The sequence below is a fragment of the Rhinichthys klamathensis genome, unplaced genomic scaffold (genome assembly GCF_029890125.1).
Source record: "Rhinichthys klamathensis goyatoka isolate OS25496 unplaced genomic scaffold, OSU_Roscu_1.1 h1tg000137l_1, whole genome shotgun sequence".
Taxonomy (NCBI): Eukaryota; Metazoa; Chordata; class Actinopteri; order Cypriniformes; family Leuciscidae; genus Rhinichthys; species Rhinichthys klamathensis.
This window is the reverse complement of record NW_026606672.1, coordinates 960,483-979,214: the sequence shown is the minus strand read 5'-3', so window position 1 is coordinate 979,214 and position 18,732 is coordinate 960,483. Positions and strand designations below refer to the sequence as shown.

Here is an 18,732-nt window from a genome sequence, read left to right as displayed (position 1 = left end):
GTGAAAATTAATTTTGCATTATTGCAGAGAAATCTAACCACACCTCCTCTCTCTCAGGCACCAATTTATTCTGCTTGTTTACTGTGTCTCTTTCATGCTGTGTGTGTTTTGTTGCGTCCTGCTGCATTGAATGTATTGTTTGCTGAAACAAAGGCCTAAATTTGAAATTGTCTCATTTCCAAAACGAAATCTCATTACTCTGTCCCAACAAACCGCATGAGTAATCAGAACATGCCCGCTTGCCTTTCTGGAGGTTGTTTAGCAAGACCAGTATAGCCTGCGAGTTAAAGTCAAGTGGAGTTTTTGCACTAGCATCACCGATCTCAATTTAAAACCATATGCAATGTTAATGGTAAATGCTAAAAGGATTTTGCCATGAAGAATATAAACAGGAAGCAGATGAGGACAACAAGGATATGTCACTTTCCTTAGACTGCTTTTGTTTTCAAAAATGTCAAAATAAAATATTAAAATATTCAGTAATATATTTTTATATTTTCAGAAATGTTGCGCTTCAGGTATAAACCAGTGTTTCCTAATGTTTTTGGCTAGCTGGTAACTGGTAAATAAAATTAATAAAATATTTTTTTACCTTCCAATCACTGGCATCAAACATTTTATGCACCAATCCCTCAATTGTGTATTAAATCTATATTATTAATCACTTAAACACACACACACACACACACGCACACTCGCACACACACGCACACGCACACATAGACAAACTAAAACAAAACGCAATAATGTAGGAGAAAAACAACTCACAAAGTACCACATATACAGCATTTCATTCATGAAATTTGAACTGGTTTCCTTCCAACAAAACATCAATTAATTAGTTATTTTAAGCTATTATTTAAATTATTTGTCTGTTTTATGGAATCTGTTTAAAAACTCTATGCATCATGCATATGCAATTTAATTAAACCATACTGACTGTAAAACATACATGACATCCACTATACAGTTATTTCTGCAGCAATCATGTCAGTTTCAGCATCAGTGAAAGTGAAGTGGTTAGTTGCCGCCTTAGAAAATTCCTCTCTCGCACATGTATGAATGAAATCAGCGGAGGTGATAAATAAGTCAGTACTTCTATAGGGAAGGTGATGAACGTTGCTCTCTTGCATTTGGTTCCAGCTCTCTGTGTGCTAGAGGGAACTATCAGATCACAGCATCATCCCTCTGGACGGATCTATTAGCATGATACTAGACTACATGCACAATGCAGGAAACACAACGGGGGAGATGAGAACATATCTTAACAGTGCACTGACCTCAAAGCAAAACCCATCCAGAGGTTCCAACCGTTTTGACCACAGCGTCGGAATTATAAACCTGTGTGCCGTTTAAGAATAAGGCTAACATTAGGTTGAGGGTCATTGGAAAAACAGAAACGAAAAATGAAAACAAGCAGTTAAAATGAGCAATTCTTAAAAAAAGTGATGTGACGTGTAGTCAAATGATGTTTCCTAACAAAGTTCGGGAGGAGCATGTTCAGATAATTAAACACATGTGGAGCACATTCAGGTAATCAAGCCTAATTAGACACGAGTGGAGCACACTCCCAATCAATGAGGTAAGAGGTATATATTCAGCAAACTTAACTCAGTTCTTTGACAGTCTAACAGCATCCCTCCACCACCCCATCTCTTCACTTCTTCTCCTAAATACTCTTACAACAAGGGGGAGCACTCTGGGTTCGGGCAAAAATTTCCGAGCTCGGAGCCCTCCCCCTGGACAGCACGCCAAATACGCATAATCTTTACTCTGTTTAATTGATGTAAATGTGAACTCGTGAAAGAGCAGTGGGCAGCCATTTTTGCTGCGGCGCCCAGGGAGCGATTGGGGGTTAGGTCCCTTGCTCAAGGGCAACTCAGTTGTGGCGGGTGGAAGAGAGAGTGGTTCATTCACTCCCCCTACCTACATTTCCTGCGTGTAAAGAGACTTGAACCCGCGCTGACTCGTGTCTGAAATCTATACAATATTTCTTGAAAAGGTATGTTCTAAAAAATTATATTGACACAGAGCAAAAGCGGAAAATGCACGAGCACCACTGAAGGGGAACTACACTGCATAATTATAATACTGTTAACATAACGGTAATGATGTATAAAAATGTACTAGCTTATACGTTATTTTAAATATACAGTTTAAACGCTTACAAATGCACACATATTATAATTGATAACCCGATAATTATTTTTGAATTTCTGTAGTAGCCAATAGAGTATATATGAAGACCTCCGATGCAAAAGCCACCTATGTCAAAAATGAGATGATAATATCGAGTGAATGCTCTCCGCACATAGTATACGTGTCGTTCGTCAAATACTTTCATTTCAAACTCACTAAATCCCAGCCTCAGCCCATTCAGAAATGTCAGTACTTACTGTAGGTAGAAATCTATATAGGAGCCTGATAAAAATGTTCATATTAAAGAAAAACGTTAGACGGACTTATAGGCTTTTGCATCTGAAGTATTCATATATACAAATATATACTATCATAAAGATAGATAGTCCCCTTTCTGTATTAACCAACAACACTAAGCACTAATAATGGCCTCTATGGACCTGATGTGCCGTGCATCTCTAGTTTCTTGCATTTCCAGAGAGTGTGGGGGTGCATACACATAGCCTACTAGCTGCTTGCCAGGGGAAATTTGCTCATCTGTGTGTAAGGTCAGTCAGGCATGCAGCATTAACCACTACTAAAATGCGAACAGAGGTGATGCATATTTAAGAGATGTGGCAAATCAGCTTATAAACACACATCACTATGCATTAACATTAACAGATGTTGAAGGAAGACAGAAATGCTAATACACCACAACAAACACCACATTCATGCACAACCTTATATGGACTGACAGTTTAAAAAGGAACTTGCAGATTTGCAGGAAATGACTGAGGTCCCCTTGAGCAAGGCACCTAACACCCAATCGCTCCCCGGGCGATTTCTCTTTCTGAGTCTGCATCAGACTTTACATTCACATCAGCAATTGGCAGGTGAACATGCAGTACCAGAACATTTCGAATGGCTCTCTGTTTGCCCATACCTCAGTGGATGTGTTAACGTCCAGCACTGTTCTGGGATTGTGCTTTGCGCTGGGTGTACCAGGTAATCTAGCGGTGATGGTCATGCTCACCCAACATTTAGAGGGAAGCTTCACCCCAAATCTGATGCTGAGTCTGGCTGTCTCGGATCTACTGAGTCTGATTTTTCTGCCTGTGTGGATCTATGCCCTTCTGAACGGCTGGGTTTTTGGCAGAGGTCTATGTCTGTTATTTTCCTATGTAGTGTACTGGAGCCTCTATAGTAGTGTGCTTTCCGTCACCTTGTTGAGTGTGCAAAGGTACCTGCAAGTGCTGTACACTCAGCGATGGGCGAAGCTTGGAGGGAAGGGTCAAAAGGGGCTGATTTTTGGGATATGGATATCGAGTGGAGCTTTGGCTTCTTACGCCCTTTATTACCGAAGTGTTGAGCGGAAGAAGGACGGGCGTCTACACTGTTCTCAGGATTATAGGAATCCTCAAGAAAAAATAGCTGTCTTACTTGTCGAGACTCTAGTCATGTATTTTGTGCCTCTCTTCAGCCTGTTGTGCTTCTACCTTCGACTTCACCAACGAATAAGTCAGTCAGCTTCCTTCAGCAGCCACAGGCTGACGAAACTGGCTGTCAGAATCGTAGTGGTCTTCTTCATATTCAGCACCCCCTGTATGATCAACAACATGGTTTTAATGGTGTCATGGAAATCAGAAGCCAGCAACAATGTTACCGGGGCTCTTTTCTTTATCAACAGTTGCGTGAACCCCTTTCTTTACGCCTTTTCTGCTCGAGCACTGCGATCCAAGTCAGTATTCAGACCAGCCACAACAATATCAGAATGAAACTGAAAGTAAGCAGGAAATCTTTATTCATGTGTTACTTAAGTACATTTTGATGTTATTCTCTGTGTCTAATATTCGTGTTTGCTTATACATTTTTTTGTTATATAATTTACCGTATATGCTTCAAGAACTTGTAACCTGAATAGTTTACAAAAATATAACAATTAACAAGAAATAAAGTATTTCTGTAACAGGACTGTGGAAAACAACCAAGAATATCTTCTGCTATTTGTCTTGGCTTTGTCTTTGAATGTAAAGGTTTTAGTAATCTTTTCATCTGCCCTCAAAAAATTAGAAGAAATGTTCTAATGTTGAGGCTGACACTTGCTCTATACTGACAACCGCTTTTAAAGAGAAATAACTTCAGTTGAACAAGGAACACACATTTAAGGAACTTCAACTCCTCGACAAAGAGGATGAAGGATGCCAACAAAAACTTTTTTCCTTCAGATAATTTATTATTTGAAACTGTTTTTTTTTTATTAATGACTAAATGAAAGCCTCTGTACTTTGTGGTTGTACAACAGTCTCCTAGTAGTTTGTGATTTTCCCTTGTCTCCTCTGTGATTTGTCTTTATCTGTGGGACCTCAACTTTCCCCATGTTTTTAAATGAATATTTAATAATTTAATAAAATGTAATCAGTAATCACACACACACACACACGCGCGCGCGCGCACGCACGCACACACAGGGGTGGTTGTGTATGCTGGTTTTCAAACACTTTTATCAAAAATAAAATAAAATTTTCACTTTTTCTCAAATTATATTGTTCTATTACTCTTTTCAGCATTGTACCTCTGCTCCACTGTAAACAGAAAAGGTAATGCTATTTTTCTGCAAAGACATTATCCGCCAAGTTTACAGACATTTCCTTTAACCATAAAATACAACACAATGCAATGTTTTTCTTAAAACACAGTTGCTATAGGCCTACGTAAATCTGTTAAATGCTAGATCAATAAATGTTTATTTAACTTTTATAGACCCCAATAAAACATTATTTTCAAGTTGACATGACTTAATATATATATATTGATGTCCATTTAAAATGAAGAGACAATTTTATTAGTCTTTTATCAAGATAATATATTATAAAATCTGTATAAAGACACACTTTTTTTACAGTTGTGATATATGAATAATAAAACATGCCACAGGAGCTGCTGATGCAGTTCTACTCTGCAGTCATTAAGTCTGTCCTCTACACTTCTATAACAGTCTGGTTCAGCTCATACCAAAATCAGACCTCAGAAGACTACAGCGGATGGTCCGGATTGCTGAGAGAATCATTGGTACATCCCTCTCCATTCTACAAGCACTGTACTCATCCAGAGTGAGTAAAAGGGCTGGTAAATCCCTCTGGACCCCTCACATCCGGGCCACTTTCTCTTTGAACTGTTGCTGTCCGGTCGGTGCTAGAGCACCAGAACAGCCAGGCACACGAGAAGTTTCTTTCCTCGGGCTATCTACCTCATGAACAGTTAAATGCCCACAATAAACATGTGCAACACAAACGATCTCATGAAATGGCGTAGGCTATGTATGACACGCCAATTCGTATTTCCATTTTTGGCGTGCTATCAACACGCATAATCGCTTTTCAGCGTGTTAATCAACGCCGTTGACTTAACGTTACATATGACCTACCCCAACCCCGTCCCTAAACCTACCCGTCACTGGGGTTAATACCATTTATGAGTCTTCCCCCTACCATCCTAGGAAAAAAATATCGCTCCCCAGAGATCTACATTTTGCTTCGTTTCGCTCGGACATTTAACGGCGTGTACATGTACGCAAAAGATGACGGTTCGTTTCGGCGTGGACATACACGCGGATAGCTCAAAATGCGTATAGATAACACGCCACTTGACTTGAAAGTGGCGTGTATGTTTACGCAAAGTCATGATGCCATGTTGCATTCTACTTATATTCATTCAGCACGCGCACACCACACCTCTTATTTACATTTTCATGTATTTGTTTATAACATAGGCCTATCTGTTCATTGATGTCTATTTTGTATATTGTGTATTTTTTTAATATTTTTATTCACTTATTTTATTTTTATTATCTGTGTCTTGTCCTGTCATTCTGTCTTTACTGTGGAAGCTTCTGTCACCAAGACCAATTCCTTGTACTATGACGCTCTTAAATGTAGGCACGCAAAAGTTTAGTATTAAAGAAGTTACAATTTTGTTTTCATTTAATGGTTGTGGAGATGTAGGCCAATATATTTTTGGGTGTGGCCCATAATTACTACTGGTAATTGGCCTATTTTGTTGTGAATGTAATGTCCAGACTTCACAAAACTTGGTACACATGAACAACAGGACAGTCTGGCATGAAAAACATGCCAAATTTTGGGGTGTTGATCTCAAGGTGAACACATTAATGGTGTCTGATATGTAGTTTTTAAATAACTTGTATCTCTTCATTACTTGTATTAATTTTGAACTGTGAGAGACCGCTGATGAAAGTAGATTTTTGGCCCGAGTTTATGACAGGGAGGGGTCGTAGTGGGTTAAGAAGAAATAGAAATTACTTTTGCAGGAGTCTCAAGGGTGTCTATAGGACAATATATACTATGAAACTCTAACAGTGCAATAGAAATATAAATGTATTATACATTTTCTAACAATTTTCTTATATATTTTCTTACAAATTTCCTTACAAAATGTCCTAAAATGTTCGTATTATATATATATATATATATATATATATATATATATATATATATATATATATATATGTATATATGATATACAAATAACTATTATTTACAGATCCCAAAACAAGCAATGCTGCCAGACTCAAATATTGCTGCTTCAAGTCAAGGCTCCAGATGCTACCAGGATTTGCCGGCCCCACAAGACACTATGGCCCATGTGGAATGATGTAAACAGCCCTTATTTCAGCCCGCCAGAGACAAAGCTGACTGAAGACAGAACAACAGGGTGGCCATGACAGGAGTTGTTTGCTGATGTTTTCCATGTCTTACTCCATCACCTGAAATAAAACGTAAATCAGTGTCATTTGTCTAAATGAATGCATTTAGAGGAAATTTGACGTAGCAACAAGTTTATAATTATATGACTGATGATCAAACTAAAACAAAAACAACAAAATGGGGAAAAGAAAAAGCATTTAGCTAATCTTAGACTCAGTACCTTAAACCAGTCATGAAGATGCATCTTCTCAAGAACGAGTCTCTTCTGTGGTTGAGGGTGCAGACAAGCGCAAAAAGTCAAGAGAGATGTCTGATTGTTAGCTTATACTTTAAACCTGATCTCTTTGAAACTATTGGTCTTTTTTGTATGATTTAGAATTCAAATTGTCCTTCTTTGTTTACTTATGAAGATCTCACCTTGTGACAGACTAGGACTGGTCCAGATGTTGGCATAGATCATGAACAGGTCGTCGGCTGTGGGATAACCTCCGCACACCATTACGAACAGGACGATCCCTAGTTACCACACTGTCGTCAGATTTGAGTGGTACTTGCTGTTGTATTCTACCTCTGGTGGAGAGTAACCTTCTGTGCCTGGAGGAAAGAGATGTTGACTGATGTTTAATACATTTCCACAGAACGTTGACTATATAGGATGAGTTTCTGTGAGCGAATTAACAAAGTGGTCCATAACACATACCACTGAAGACTTTGAAGACTGATTTCTTCATGAGCGCACCACACCCGAAGTCAATCAATTTAACCTCCATGGTGCCCTGGTTCACCAGCAGGTTCTCCAGTTTGATGTCCCGAAGGAAGACACCGCATATTGTGCTGTCCCCTCTTCCTCCACGGAGCTCCACAAAACTAAACATGTCAATGCAAGGCAAGGGCCACTCCATGATCATGATGCAGTGGTCTATGTCGTCCTGCCAGTCCAGCATTTGAATTATCTGAGGCCCTTATTGGCCATCACTGTCAGGCCGATCTCCAAGGGGAAGCGTTTGGCATAACCAGGCTAAAAGAAAAGAAAAAATGGAGTTAGATGGAGGTGGTTTCTCAAATAAGGACTTAGACCATAAATCAAACAATTTGCATATAGACAGCTCAGGCTACTCACCACTTTGATATATGGCATATCTGGCGTCCTCACTGAAAATGTCACAACCACCTGAACAACAAAACAAAGAATTAACAAATTAGCATGTGCACAGAGATCATATTATGCCAGTCATGAACTGATATGCAAAGTTTTGTAAGCAAAAAACTAACAAACCTCAAGTCCATCCTCGCATCTATTCCCTGCATCACAGAGCCAAATCCTCCTTCACCCAGCTTGTGGCCAACTTTATAACGGCTGCAAATGTGGTCTAAGATAAACAAGTGTTAGTGTGAAATAAAATGATATAATAACTTTTTCTAAAGCTCATTGATTTATTATTTTTTACTCTCGTCCAGGACGTCCTGCTCTAGCTGTTCCTCAGCAGCAGGGAGCACTTCAGAAGTCGGAGGGGAGCTATATATTAAATTAAATAAATAATATAAATAAAAATGGCAATCTCAAATTAGAGTTGCTTCTCATTTAGGGACACTTTTGACATGATTTCTCAGTCATCAATCAGCCATTAATCAGTATTGTACTATCATGAAATGTTCACGTGATTTTACCATTGGAAAGTTTACAGTATAATCCCACTTTATTCTGGTAGTCTTTCTCAGCCTGAACCAGACATGTTTTGCAGCTGGAGAGCGGGCAACTTCCAGAACCTTTTCTTCCCATTTTTCTCCTCTCTCCCTACATAAACCTCACTAGTACCAACAGGCGTCTCATCAACCCAATGAGGATGGTTCTCCGCCGTGTTGGTGGTGTATTTGAGTAGTACACACAGGGTTTGTGCACACTCTTCAAACGCTTTGTTCGGGCTTGAACTTAGTTGTCCCATGATAAAACCATTGTCTCTGATATCAGATACTCTGAAACTTTAACCTACAAATTGAGCAAGAGACTTTCCAGCCATTTAATAATAGGTAATTTTGAATGGTAGTATTGAAATATATTATCAGCCTATTTAAAATTATATAATTTGTTGTGTCGTGTAGCCTATATCGCAGTCTGTAAATATTGCTGCGCAAAGAATGACTGTTTAAGAGTTTGACACGTTAAAGCGAATGAAAAACAGCGTGGTAACAGATTTATGTTTTTTATAGCTTTTTTTATAGCACAATAAACTGTGAAAAAGAACCGTCTTGGCCAGTATATTGACATAAACACAACCAGTTATGTCTTAAGTGAAGATAAACAATTGGAAGGTCTTAAAGTGACAGCAGCCTTATACTCACTGTTGTCTGTGTCCGACTCCTTAATGTTAATCAAACAACAAAAGAAATAATACAGGATACAGGATAAGGAATCTTTTAAGCCTAATCTTTTATATCAGTTTTCATCCCTTAGAATGGAAATAAATGTAATTCAATTGCAAATCTAGTTCAATTGTATAAATATGGTGTACTAACAGTATTGTTTTATATAATTAGTGTTGCCTACATTCAGACAGAAGTCTAAAAAATTATGTTCTGTAAGTAGAGTTCTTCTAGTTGTTGTTGTGCATGTGTTTTAAATGTTATTTTAATTTTACACATTTTATTATTTACAATAGCAATCTGCTGGCTGTTTAAATTCTTCTAAAAAGCGCATAATGGCTTCCTGTGTGACAACACGCCTCGCTATTGGGGTCATCATGTAGGCAAAATAGGCTGCTGGTGGAAATTTTCAATTACTTTTGGAGACAAAAAAGGTCCACTTTTAATCTGTCGCCAAAGGACAAGCTGAGCCACTTTCTCCCTTATATGGCACTAGTTTCCGTCACGCGTTGTATCTGGATCAGAGAGAGAGAGAGAATGTTTGTAAGTAAGTGGCGCGCACGAGCACATTCTAGCGTACTGGCAGCTCACCCTCCACATTGCTGTGTAGGCTACTAACTCAAACTCCGCTAACAAGACACCATAAACTTCACGTTGTGAAATTCAGCTGGACGTCGCGTTCCTAAACATGAGGAACAAACGGAACGTCTGACAGAGACCCTGAGCAGCAGTTTGAATCAAGGAGAAGAGAGGAGGCGTCCATATCCACTCTGCGGATGATTTGTTTCCAATGTGCATTACTTTCCTCCATTGCAGATGTGACGAGTGGAATGAGCTGTTTTTACACATTGGTCGTTTCACTACAGCATGGGAACTGCCGTGTCCAAGAAGAAGAATTTAAGGAATGATGCGATTTCTTCTGTTGCAGCAAAAGTTAGGTGAGTCTCTACTACAGCATCACAGGCGCGCGAGCAACGCGTCTCATGGAGGAGGTGGATCATGTGCTGCTTCTCAAAACTATAACACATCTCATCACACCTCATATCGTAACACTTGTTTCCTTGTTTTTGACGACTGTAAAACACAGATAAATTCGGTCAGAAATATGTCAGTGACAGCTGCTGGTGCTGTTATCGTGTTGAAGACACTTTGTAGCCTATAGCTACATCACTGGCGTGCTAGTAACTTTGGATCAAAATATAGCCTAATATAAGTTTGACTTAAATTACTTTTCAGGGCTTTTTTTAATTAGAAAATATCGGAAATTTAGTTATTTACTGTTGAGCTGATGACATCAGTGTGACTGTCATTTATTGTTATCATTTATAAGTATTATCATTGTTGTTTTTGCTGTTGTTTGAGGATGAAGATGAGGATTATTGTTGTTGTAACGTTGATATCGGGTGGTGATGAGGCTAAAAATATTATTATTGTAAAGCTTTTTTCAGGATTCAGCAGTTTACAGTTGCCTGGTGATATGCTCTAAACAAACAATCATATTTTTATATTATATATTTTTTTATTTAAGATTGTATTATTATTATTATTATTTGTTTTTTATTTATGATATTTTCAATATTTCAATACGGTTTTATTTCCATTGTCATTTTGGTTTTTGTTTGCTTAACAGCGCAAATATAAGGCTGATGTTCCACCATGACAGAGATAGTCCTACGTCAGTCACTTCGTCACTCTCTAACTCAGCTGCTGATTTTCACAGACGTCATGAAGTCAGGTGTGATTAGGCTTACCATACTGAGACCGACTGTTTGTTCTAAATTGACCTGTTTGTCTCTTTTGCTTGTTACTTGTCTAGAATATTAATTTATATAATTTATATAGTTTTGTGTAGTGATTGGACTCAACCAACATAATTTTGCACCTTTGAACGGCTTCCATCTCTGTGCACCTTTAAAAGTAAATTTATCAGTTAGTCACTTATTAATTTTACCCACTCAAATTGCCATTAACAACCATATTCACCATGATGTCACTGCTGTTTTCCCCAATCAGCTGTCACCAAACTTCTGACCGACCCTTGAGACTCATTACCTCTGTATTATTTGCTGTATTCATCATCCACCTTTAATTCATCTGTTTAGCAGGGTGATGCTTGACAGTTTCAGAATTTTAATATCTCAGCCAAACAGCACGTCTGTATGTACTGTATGCCTTGAACAGAGAAACATATATTCTGGACGGGAGGAAATCGTGATCATTTTCAGTGAGTGTCCTCCCTCTTTCTGCTGCTGCTGCTGCAACCTAGTTGTTTTAGTTTTCTCAGATGGTTTATGGATGTGTAAGAGGCATTTACATAATGTTTGGATATTCTGAACTGCACTACGCAGGCCTTAGGGGAGCTTGATGGCTACTTGGCCACTGTATTTCTTGTGAGAGATAGATGACTTGTGACTTTAGGAATCACACATTTTTCCAGCTCTTTAAAATATCTCCCACCTCCAGTGACAGAGAAAAAAAGAACCACGCTGAAATGACAGCCCAATGCCAATTAGAGTTATGCAGTGAATAAATCTATTAGCCTCCCCATAGTCTCACAGGCTGACACGTAAATGTCTAATTAGAGCTTGAGACCACCTGTAGTCGAACTGGAGGGAGGCCCAGATTATATGAAAACTCATATGTTTATATGTGTGTGACGATGCTTGGGGTTAGGCTGGGACACAAGTTGTTTTCCTGTCTTTTCTTATTTTTTATTCCCTCCTATAAAGTTAGTCAATGTTTTATAGCATTATCTTATAATTTAGTGTTTGTGCCATTTCTTCTGAGCCTCTTTTTTAAATCTATGGATTTGTGAAATGAGTTAAAACTCAGGTTTGTTTGCGGCTGGGGATTTTCTGTTGGGTCTAAAATCCCAATATTGGGTCCCGTCTCGGCCATTCGATAGACTTAGACTTAGACTTAGACAGACTTTATTGTCATTCAACAGTACATTCACGATATAGGCTACAATTGAACGAGATTTCGATATCTGTCTCTAGAAAAAATGCCACCAAATGCATTTTCACCAAAAACAATGAAATGTGCAGCACAATCTGTGAAGGTCAGACTTCTAGAATTAGGGCTTAAAGAAACTTCAGTCATTCTTTACTAACGTTGAGATTTTTTTGAATCTCGCTTCGCTTGTTAGTTGTACAATCTAGAATAATGCGCAATATCTTCCTCTTTTTGTTGATAAGAGTAATAAAATCCTCCATTCTCCTCCTATTTTACTGACTGCACATGTCAAGTTGCGCACCAAAGCTTTCAGAATGACCCCGTTTTGCAGCTTAGTTCCAATAAATGGCCTTTTTGTACTGCAGATAGAGTTCTGAAAGGTCTCGAAAAATTGGAATGGATCAGCTGGGACATTTTGGTCGATTGCCATTTGGAACCTCAATGTTTGCTATGCGACTAATTTAGAGACCTGCTCATTAAGTGTTAATGAATTTCTAATGAAGAGATTTTAAATGCTGCATGCCAATGGCAGATGTTTAGCATTTCCAGAGACGAATATGACTCAGTGTTTAGTTCACACTGCAAGCTTATATAAATTGTAGCTGTCAATGACAAAAACTCTTAGCTGGCAGTGAGGACAGTGTGAGATGAGGATATGAACGGTACACTAAGAAATTAAATGGGCAAAGAGAACACAAGATTTGTAGGTTCATTATAAGCAAACAAGGAGGAGGACTAGAAAAAAATGTGAGAGAAAGGGGTCATGTCACACATGGGTGTTCTGGTTAATGCGTCTGAGGCACTCAAGAACAAACTGTACTTGCTTTTTGCTAAATTAGTGTAGCTCACCAAAGCGGTCTGCTGAAGTCATAGTCACCCAGGGCAAAAACACTCATTCTGTGCGTGAACAGACTCATGAAAACAGCTCCAGGATGTGCTATCTCAACTCTCCTTTACCCATGCTGCCTTCATGCACTTATAGCCTCATGCATTCAATCTAAATGTCAGTGTGTATTTGTGTCCACATTGGGCAGTTATTGTTTTTACATCTGCTTGTATCTTCATGTTGTTCATCTGAATCACTAGTCATCCGCCTCTTCTTCTGGAGCGCCACGGGGCTTTCGTCTAGCAGTCCTGGTTAAAGCATCTGCTGGTTAAAACGCTTCTCTCTGCGTTGCCTCATTGCTTCCTCCCCTTCCCCCTTTACTGTCACTTGGCTTAAAACATGAGAGATGCTCCCAGATGAAAACACTACTACACCCTCAAGACAAACTGGCATGAGACGAAGGCTAGACTGTGTGCGAAAGAGAGAGGAGAAATAAGTTTGTGAGTGATTTGGGCCTCTCTTACTGCTTCTCAATATTTATTATTCATAATTTAATTCTCTCCAACTGAGTAGCTTTTGTTGTTTTGAATCGGAGATTTTTGAACTAAAAAAGAACAGTAAACTATCCTCACACTAATAAGGTAATTGCTTGTGCCTCGCTCTTAGGCAGAAGGTATTAATGTAGAACAATTGGATTTCAAAGAGGCACAAATTAATCACAGAGTGGACAAGCTGGCAGTTTTGAGGTTTAGCGGTTCAGCAATGAATGTGTGGGGTGAGGTATCACTTTCCCTGCCTCACTCCTTGAATCTTTAACAGGATAGATTATAATACAAGCCAATGGGGCCAGTGCTGGGGGCCTTTGACTGTCAGAGTCAGAGACCTCCAGCCAAGAGGCCCATGGTGGCCTGACACTGACTGGAAACAAGTCACTGCCAATGGAAAATTCACATAAATGAACTTCTGAATATGTGCCAGTTGAATGTGTATATATATTAAAATAAATTAAGAACCTTGAGTTCATTTTGAACACCTTATTGCATCGATAATTTGGCATCGATTTTGCGGTGTATTGCACATGACCGCATGTTTATTCTCACAACCGCAGTTTTATTTCTCATTTTTGCAATGCAATTTCTTGTTATTTAGACTAATTCCATATCGACTATTGCCCAACGTAGCTGGACCATAATCCGTCCTTGTCTATTACAGGCATGTGTTCTCAGTGTGTCCTCTCCAACCCTCTTACAGGAATCGACTTTTTCCAGTGCACCAGTTGACTTGTGGGTCGGTGTCAAGAGAAATCAGGGGCACGTTCAAGTTCAAAATGGTGCGCAACGTTTTGCTACGGTTTCCTTGTTGAACGTCATGTTTCCTGGAAACGGCGTGCACCGGTGTGCAACGGGGTTTGAGATGCGTTTTCTCTTGTTTGGTGGGTGTGTCAGAACTGCAGTCCAATCAGCAGCAACATGTATATAAAGCACGCGGTATTAAAGTGAACTCGCACAATGGGTTCAAGGAAAGTAATTTACAAATGTGTTCGATGCAGCTCGGTATACGCAACAACTGAGGATATTAGAATACATGTTTGTCGTAAGTTTTATTGTAAAAAATAAATATAGGATATCAACATAATGATGTAGTTGTTTATATTTTTAGCTTCATTGCAAGTGTATGACATTTGGTATAGAAATAAACAATGGTAATTAAGTGCTTTTCCTAAAGATGAGAAAGAAAATACAGGGTATTAAAACAGTATGAACTACAAATAAAGTCAGTATGTGAGGCTAAATAGATGTGTTTTAGTCTGAATTAGGTAAGATGTGTGCTGCCATTTCAGTTTCCACAAATCCCTTCACTCGATTGGGATGTTCTCTTGTGTTCTGGCCGGCAAGTGCAGTAACTGTAACATCGGGCATATTTTGTAGTATTAAACACATATTTATACCGACTTCATCAGGCTCCGAAAATTCTTCACAAAGAATGGCCTTCTCAGCTGCCATAGTTGCAACTCTTGCGTCATCAGAACAGTGTGTTCAACGCATCACCGTTTCTGTATAAAAAAGGTTGTGCAACGTTTTGTCTGGGCTGAACGCAGCCCAGATCTCTGTTAGGACCACAAGCTGTCCCATTGGCTCAACGAACTCTTAATGGGTACTCCTATCACCTGATTATAATGATGTGTTATGATATATGTAATTTGAACTATGTTATAATGACAACAATTAATGTCTGTTTACTTTTAGTAAGCTTGCGCACTTGCATAGCATAAAGATACACGATTAGTCTGATAGCTTAGCTTATACACTACATTCAAGATTATGTACAAAGTACAAATGCGTAATTATATAAGTGTTAAACTTTTGTCTTTACTCCCTTTCTGGGCCTTGAAAGTGGTAATAACATTGCAGTCTTGTGTGTACTACTGGACTTGGTAAAACTATTAACTAATAGTTGATGGAGACCTGATGTTGAGGCAAGACCTGATTTCTCATGACATTGGTAGTCAAAACAAAATTTTTATAAGCGGTAAATATACAAAGATTTGCAGGGAGAAAAATGTCCACTAGGCCAGCCCGTTTAAGCTTCGGATCCTGGCGTACTGCCCTCAGACACCCACTCCACTTATCTATCGCACATTCACAGCAGTTTTACGGGATTGCTCCCGCTCTGAGTTCTGCCTTCCAGTCTTATTGAAAATGATTTGTGTCCTAGCGGGGAACTTTTTTTCCGAACAGCCTTCTGCACTGTACTTCCTTGTCTGCCGTCAGACGTCCCATCCCATTTCTCCTGCTATCTGCCTGCACACACACCTCTCCTCACCGACTAGAGGCTAAATGTGTTATTTTAGGACCATCCTTACATTTCAAGTTAACCATGTCAGTACAATCATAACACAAACGCTGTGGATTTCGATGTGTCGGCATAGGTCCGCTCCTCTCTTTTAGTTCTAGTCCACCTCTGCCCTTCAATGTTTTTTGATTGGCCCATCACACTTTAAAACATTTAGCTTGTACCTACTCCAGGCACTGTGTGAGACAGTGAGAAGAATGATGAGAAAGGGATTGGACAATTGCACTCTCTCTTCCCATCTGTTAGAACAGTTTGTTGTGTGAGGAGAGAGAGAGATGCACATGCTGGCTAGTATTTAATTATTCAAACTGTCGTTGCAGTAAAGCATAGCTACTCCAACAACATTTCCCAGCATCTCTAGAGAGAGGCAGACACTGCACAATTTGCCCATAGCGTGCTGATTATGCCTGTGGAGGTGCTTGTCAGTTCACAGCGTTCATCTGTGTGCATTTGTGTAGCATGTACATTTCTCAAAGTGCAGGGATGGAGGTGGGATTCAAAGAGTCTATTTATGCATGTTAGAATCTACATATTTATTGAGCTTGTGCAGGAGAAACATGTGTGTGGGAAGGCATCATTAGTTGGGAACTAAATTAAAAACAAGGTGAGTGAAACGGGTTGGGTGCTATTTTTCAGTTGTGCTTGCTAGTTGGTGTACTCCCCCAGCATATGCAAGCGTTTAGGCTGCATTAGTAGTGTTCTCGCAGGGCCACACAGGAGGGGGGAATACTGTCTAAACCTTTCCAATGCTTAAGAGGCGGAGTGATGAATTTTATAATGGAATCTGGCAGCTCTTCGAATGTATTAATGATTTGTATAAATCATCTATGCTGATTGTAAGGGCCATCGGGAGTGCAAATGCATCCATTTTTTTTGTTTTCAATTGTCAGCATTGTGGAAGCCATTTTCAGTGGCATAACCACACACACACACACACACACATACAATGAAAACATCGCATAAAGGTCATCCTGCTGGTTAAATGAGAGAAAGGTTTGACAATGTACGAGACAGAGTTCTTTGAATCCTGTCTTTTATTGCTGAGAACACAGGGTTCTACTCATAAAGATGTTTCCCTTTTCCTTCTTTATAACAAACTCATCGTTCCTACCTGAGGTCGCTTTAACCAAATATTTTCTGTCATTGACTAATTTTTTTAGCAGTGAGGAAGATTTGAGTTCAGGCAAATACTCAAATATGTTGATTGAGTTTAGTTCACTTCATTTTTTACATTTTGTTCATATTATAATCTGAATTATATTATGTAATATATTGCATTGTTCATATTTGCCTGTTCAGGCACAAAGGTCTTGTTTTAGTTGCCTCCACTGTCACTGTGGGGGGAAAACAAACATTTATCGTGTGGTGCTAAACATAAGTGACACTCTTCATCTGTTCTCTTCTTAAATAATTATATGCATAATATAGCCCATACGCTCATCCTGTAAGTTCATGATTAAATGTGAACGAAAACAAGAGCTATTAAAAGTCTTATTATCATTAAATGTAAAATTAAAATGACGGTTAATATTAGAATATGACTTTTTCATATTTTTTCAACCCTGAGAAATGAGAAAGATCTAACGCGACCTCTGTTCCTGACTATGCTTCCTGAGTTCTGTGCTATTGCTCCCTCCCTTCATACAGCAATTCAAATTAGGAGCCATGTTCTTGTACCACAGCAGCTGAGTGGCCTCATACTGGAACCTGTAGTGTATGCATCTCGATTTCATTCACTGCTTTACACCTCATTGCCTAGAGAAATTATGGTATATGGAGTTTTTCAGCATTTTTTCTTAAAGCATCTGCAGTGTGGTGGCCTAGTTTAAATTGGAGGCATAATTTGTGTCATCTGCTAATGTTTCCTATTTTCACTTGTGAGATAGGAATGTGGGAAATAGACTGAGTTACACCTGTAGTCTTATGCTTTGCGTTGTGGAAAAAAAACAGTATTGAGTCTTGACTGCACATCTCAGTGTTTAGTTGAGAAATATGGTCAGAGTCGTTATATTTAAATGCAGACGTTATATTTAAATGGAAAGCTCAAGTGCATTAGTAGTGGCCAAGAGCAGAATCTAAAATTGCTTGATAAAGTTAGTGGTCTGTAAATGTCTCTGTGTAACGCTATAGAACAGGTCCATTGAAATGGATGTGAAATATTGATGACGTTTGTAATATTATAATTAAAAACTATCTACTTGAGAAGTCATGACGCATCAAATACTTTTCCGGGTCCAAGCAGTGTTCATTCACAGCCCACCACAAGTGTCCCAAACACCAGTATTTTAAAAATTCTATAAATATCTGAAAAGAAAATGAATCTCTGGCCAACTGAGTTTTTGGTATGGAGATAATGGTTAGGATCATCATGAGTTTTTTGGTAGTACTACAGCACAATGTGGCTGTATTTTAGCACCATTTTTGTTTGCTTTTGGGATCTGAAAGAGCATTTGGACCCGAAAACAGTGATTGTTTGTGTGACATCAGATTTAACAAAGGGATTATGAATAACTACTGAGATCTAAATGCATCAGCATGCGAAAGTATATCAAGACCGAGAGTTGTATCTCCATGCTCTGATTTGGTCTTCTGTTTGTCTCTCTGCAGAGCAGCTCGAGCATTTGGAGAGTATCTTTCTCACACACACCCTGAGAACCGCAACGGAGCAGGTTAGGTTCATTCCACCTCATGCCCTACCTTCATTTGTCTTTTGTCTCCTCATATTCACCTGTTTTACAGTTTGTGAAGTACTTGAGTGTATTAATACTTACATTAGCCAAAGCATCATTCTTTATGTTTAACATTAATTCCACCTCTGACCACTCACCCAGTCATTTTTCAATTGATCATTATAGAAGAGCTTTATTGGCCCCTGTCTTTGCCTAGACAAGA

At 38.9% G+C, this 18,732-nt stretch overlaps 2 protein-coding genes and 1 pseudogene across 4 annotated transcripts in view; 2 read left to right on the top strand and 1 right to left on the bottom strand.

Annotated features, from left to right (window-relative positions):
• Positions 1–2,967: 2,967 nt before the first annotated feature.
• On the top strand, positions 2,968–3,943 carry LOC130089794 (leukotriene B4 receptor 1-like). Its single transcript, XM_056257329.1, has one exon. It carries the CDS (start codon positions 3,021–3,023, stop codon positions 3,894–3,896), a length of 876 nt encoding a protein of 291 aa, XP_056113304.1. The 5' UTR covers positions 2,968–3,020; the 3' UTR covers positions 3,897–3,943.
• Positions 3,944–5,266: 1,323 nt separating this feature from the next.
• On the bottom strand, positions 5,267–8,625 carry LOC130089854 (serine/threonine-protein kinase pim-1-like; annotated as a pseudogene).
• A 1,109-nt stretch (positions 8,626–9,734) lies between these two features.
• The window catches only part of nsmfb (NMDA receptor synaptonuclear signaling and neuronal migration factor b), a 29,592-nt gene continuing 20,594 nt past the window's right edge, over positions 9,735–18,732 (top strand). For 2 of the 3 annotated variants that reach the window (XM_056257403.1, XM_056257399.1), the window contains exons 1-2: positions 9,735–10,144; positions 18,448–18,509. In XM_056257403.1, coding sequence (XP_056113378.1) covers positions 10,074–10,144; positions 18,448–18,509 — 133 coding nt within the window. In that variant the 5' untranslated portion in view covers positions 9,735–10,073. The remainder of the gene's footprint in view (positions 10,145–18,447; positions 18,510–18,732) is intronic. The other variant, XM_056257402.1, reaches the window with a different exon arrangement.

Excerpts from the sequence above, each read along its gene's own strand:
- LOC130089794 (XM_056257329.1), top strand. The coding sequence starts at position 3,021 with ATGCAGTACCAGAACATTTCGAATGGCTCTCTGTTTGCCCATACCTCA.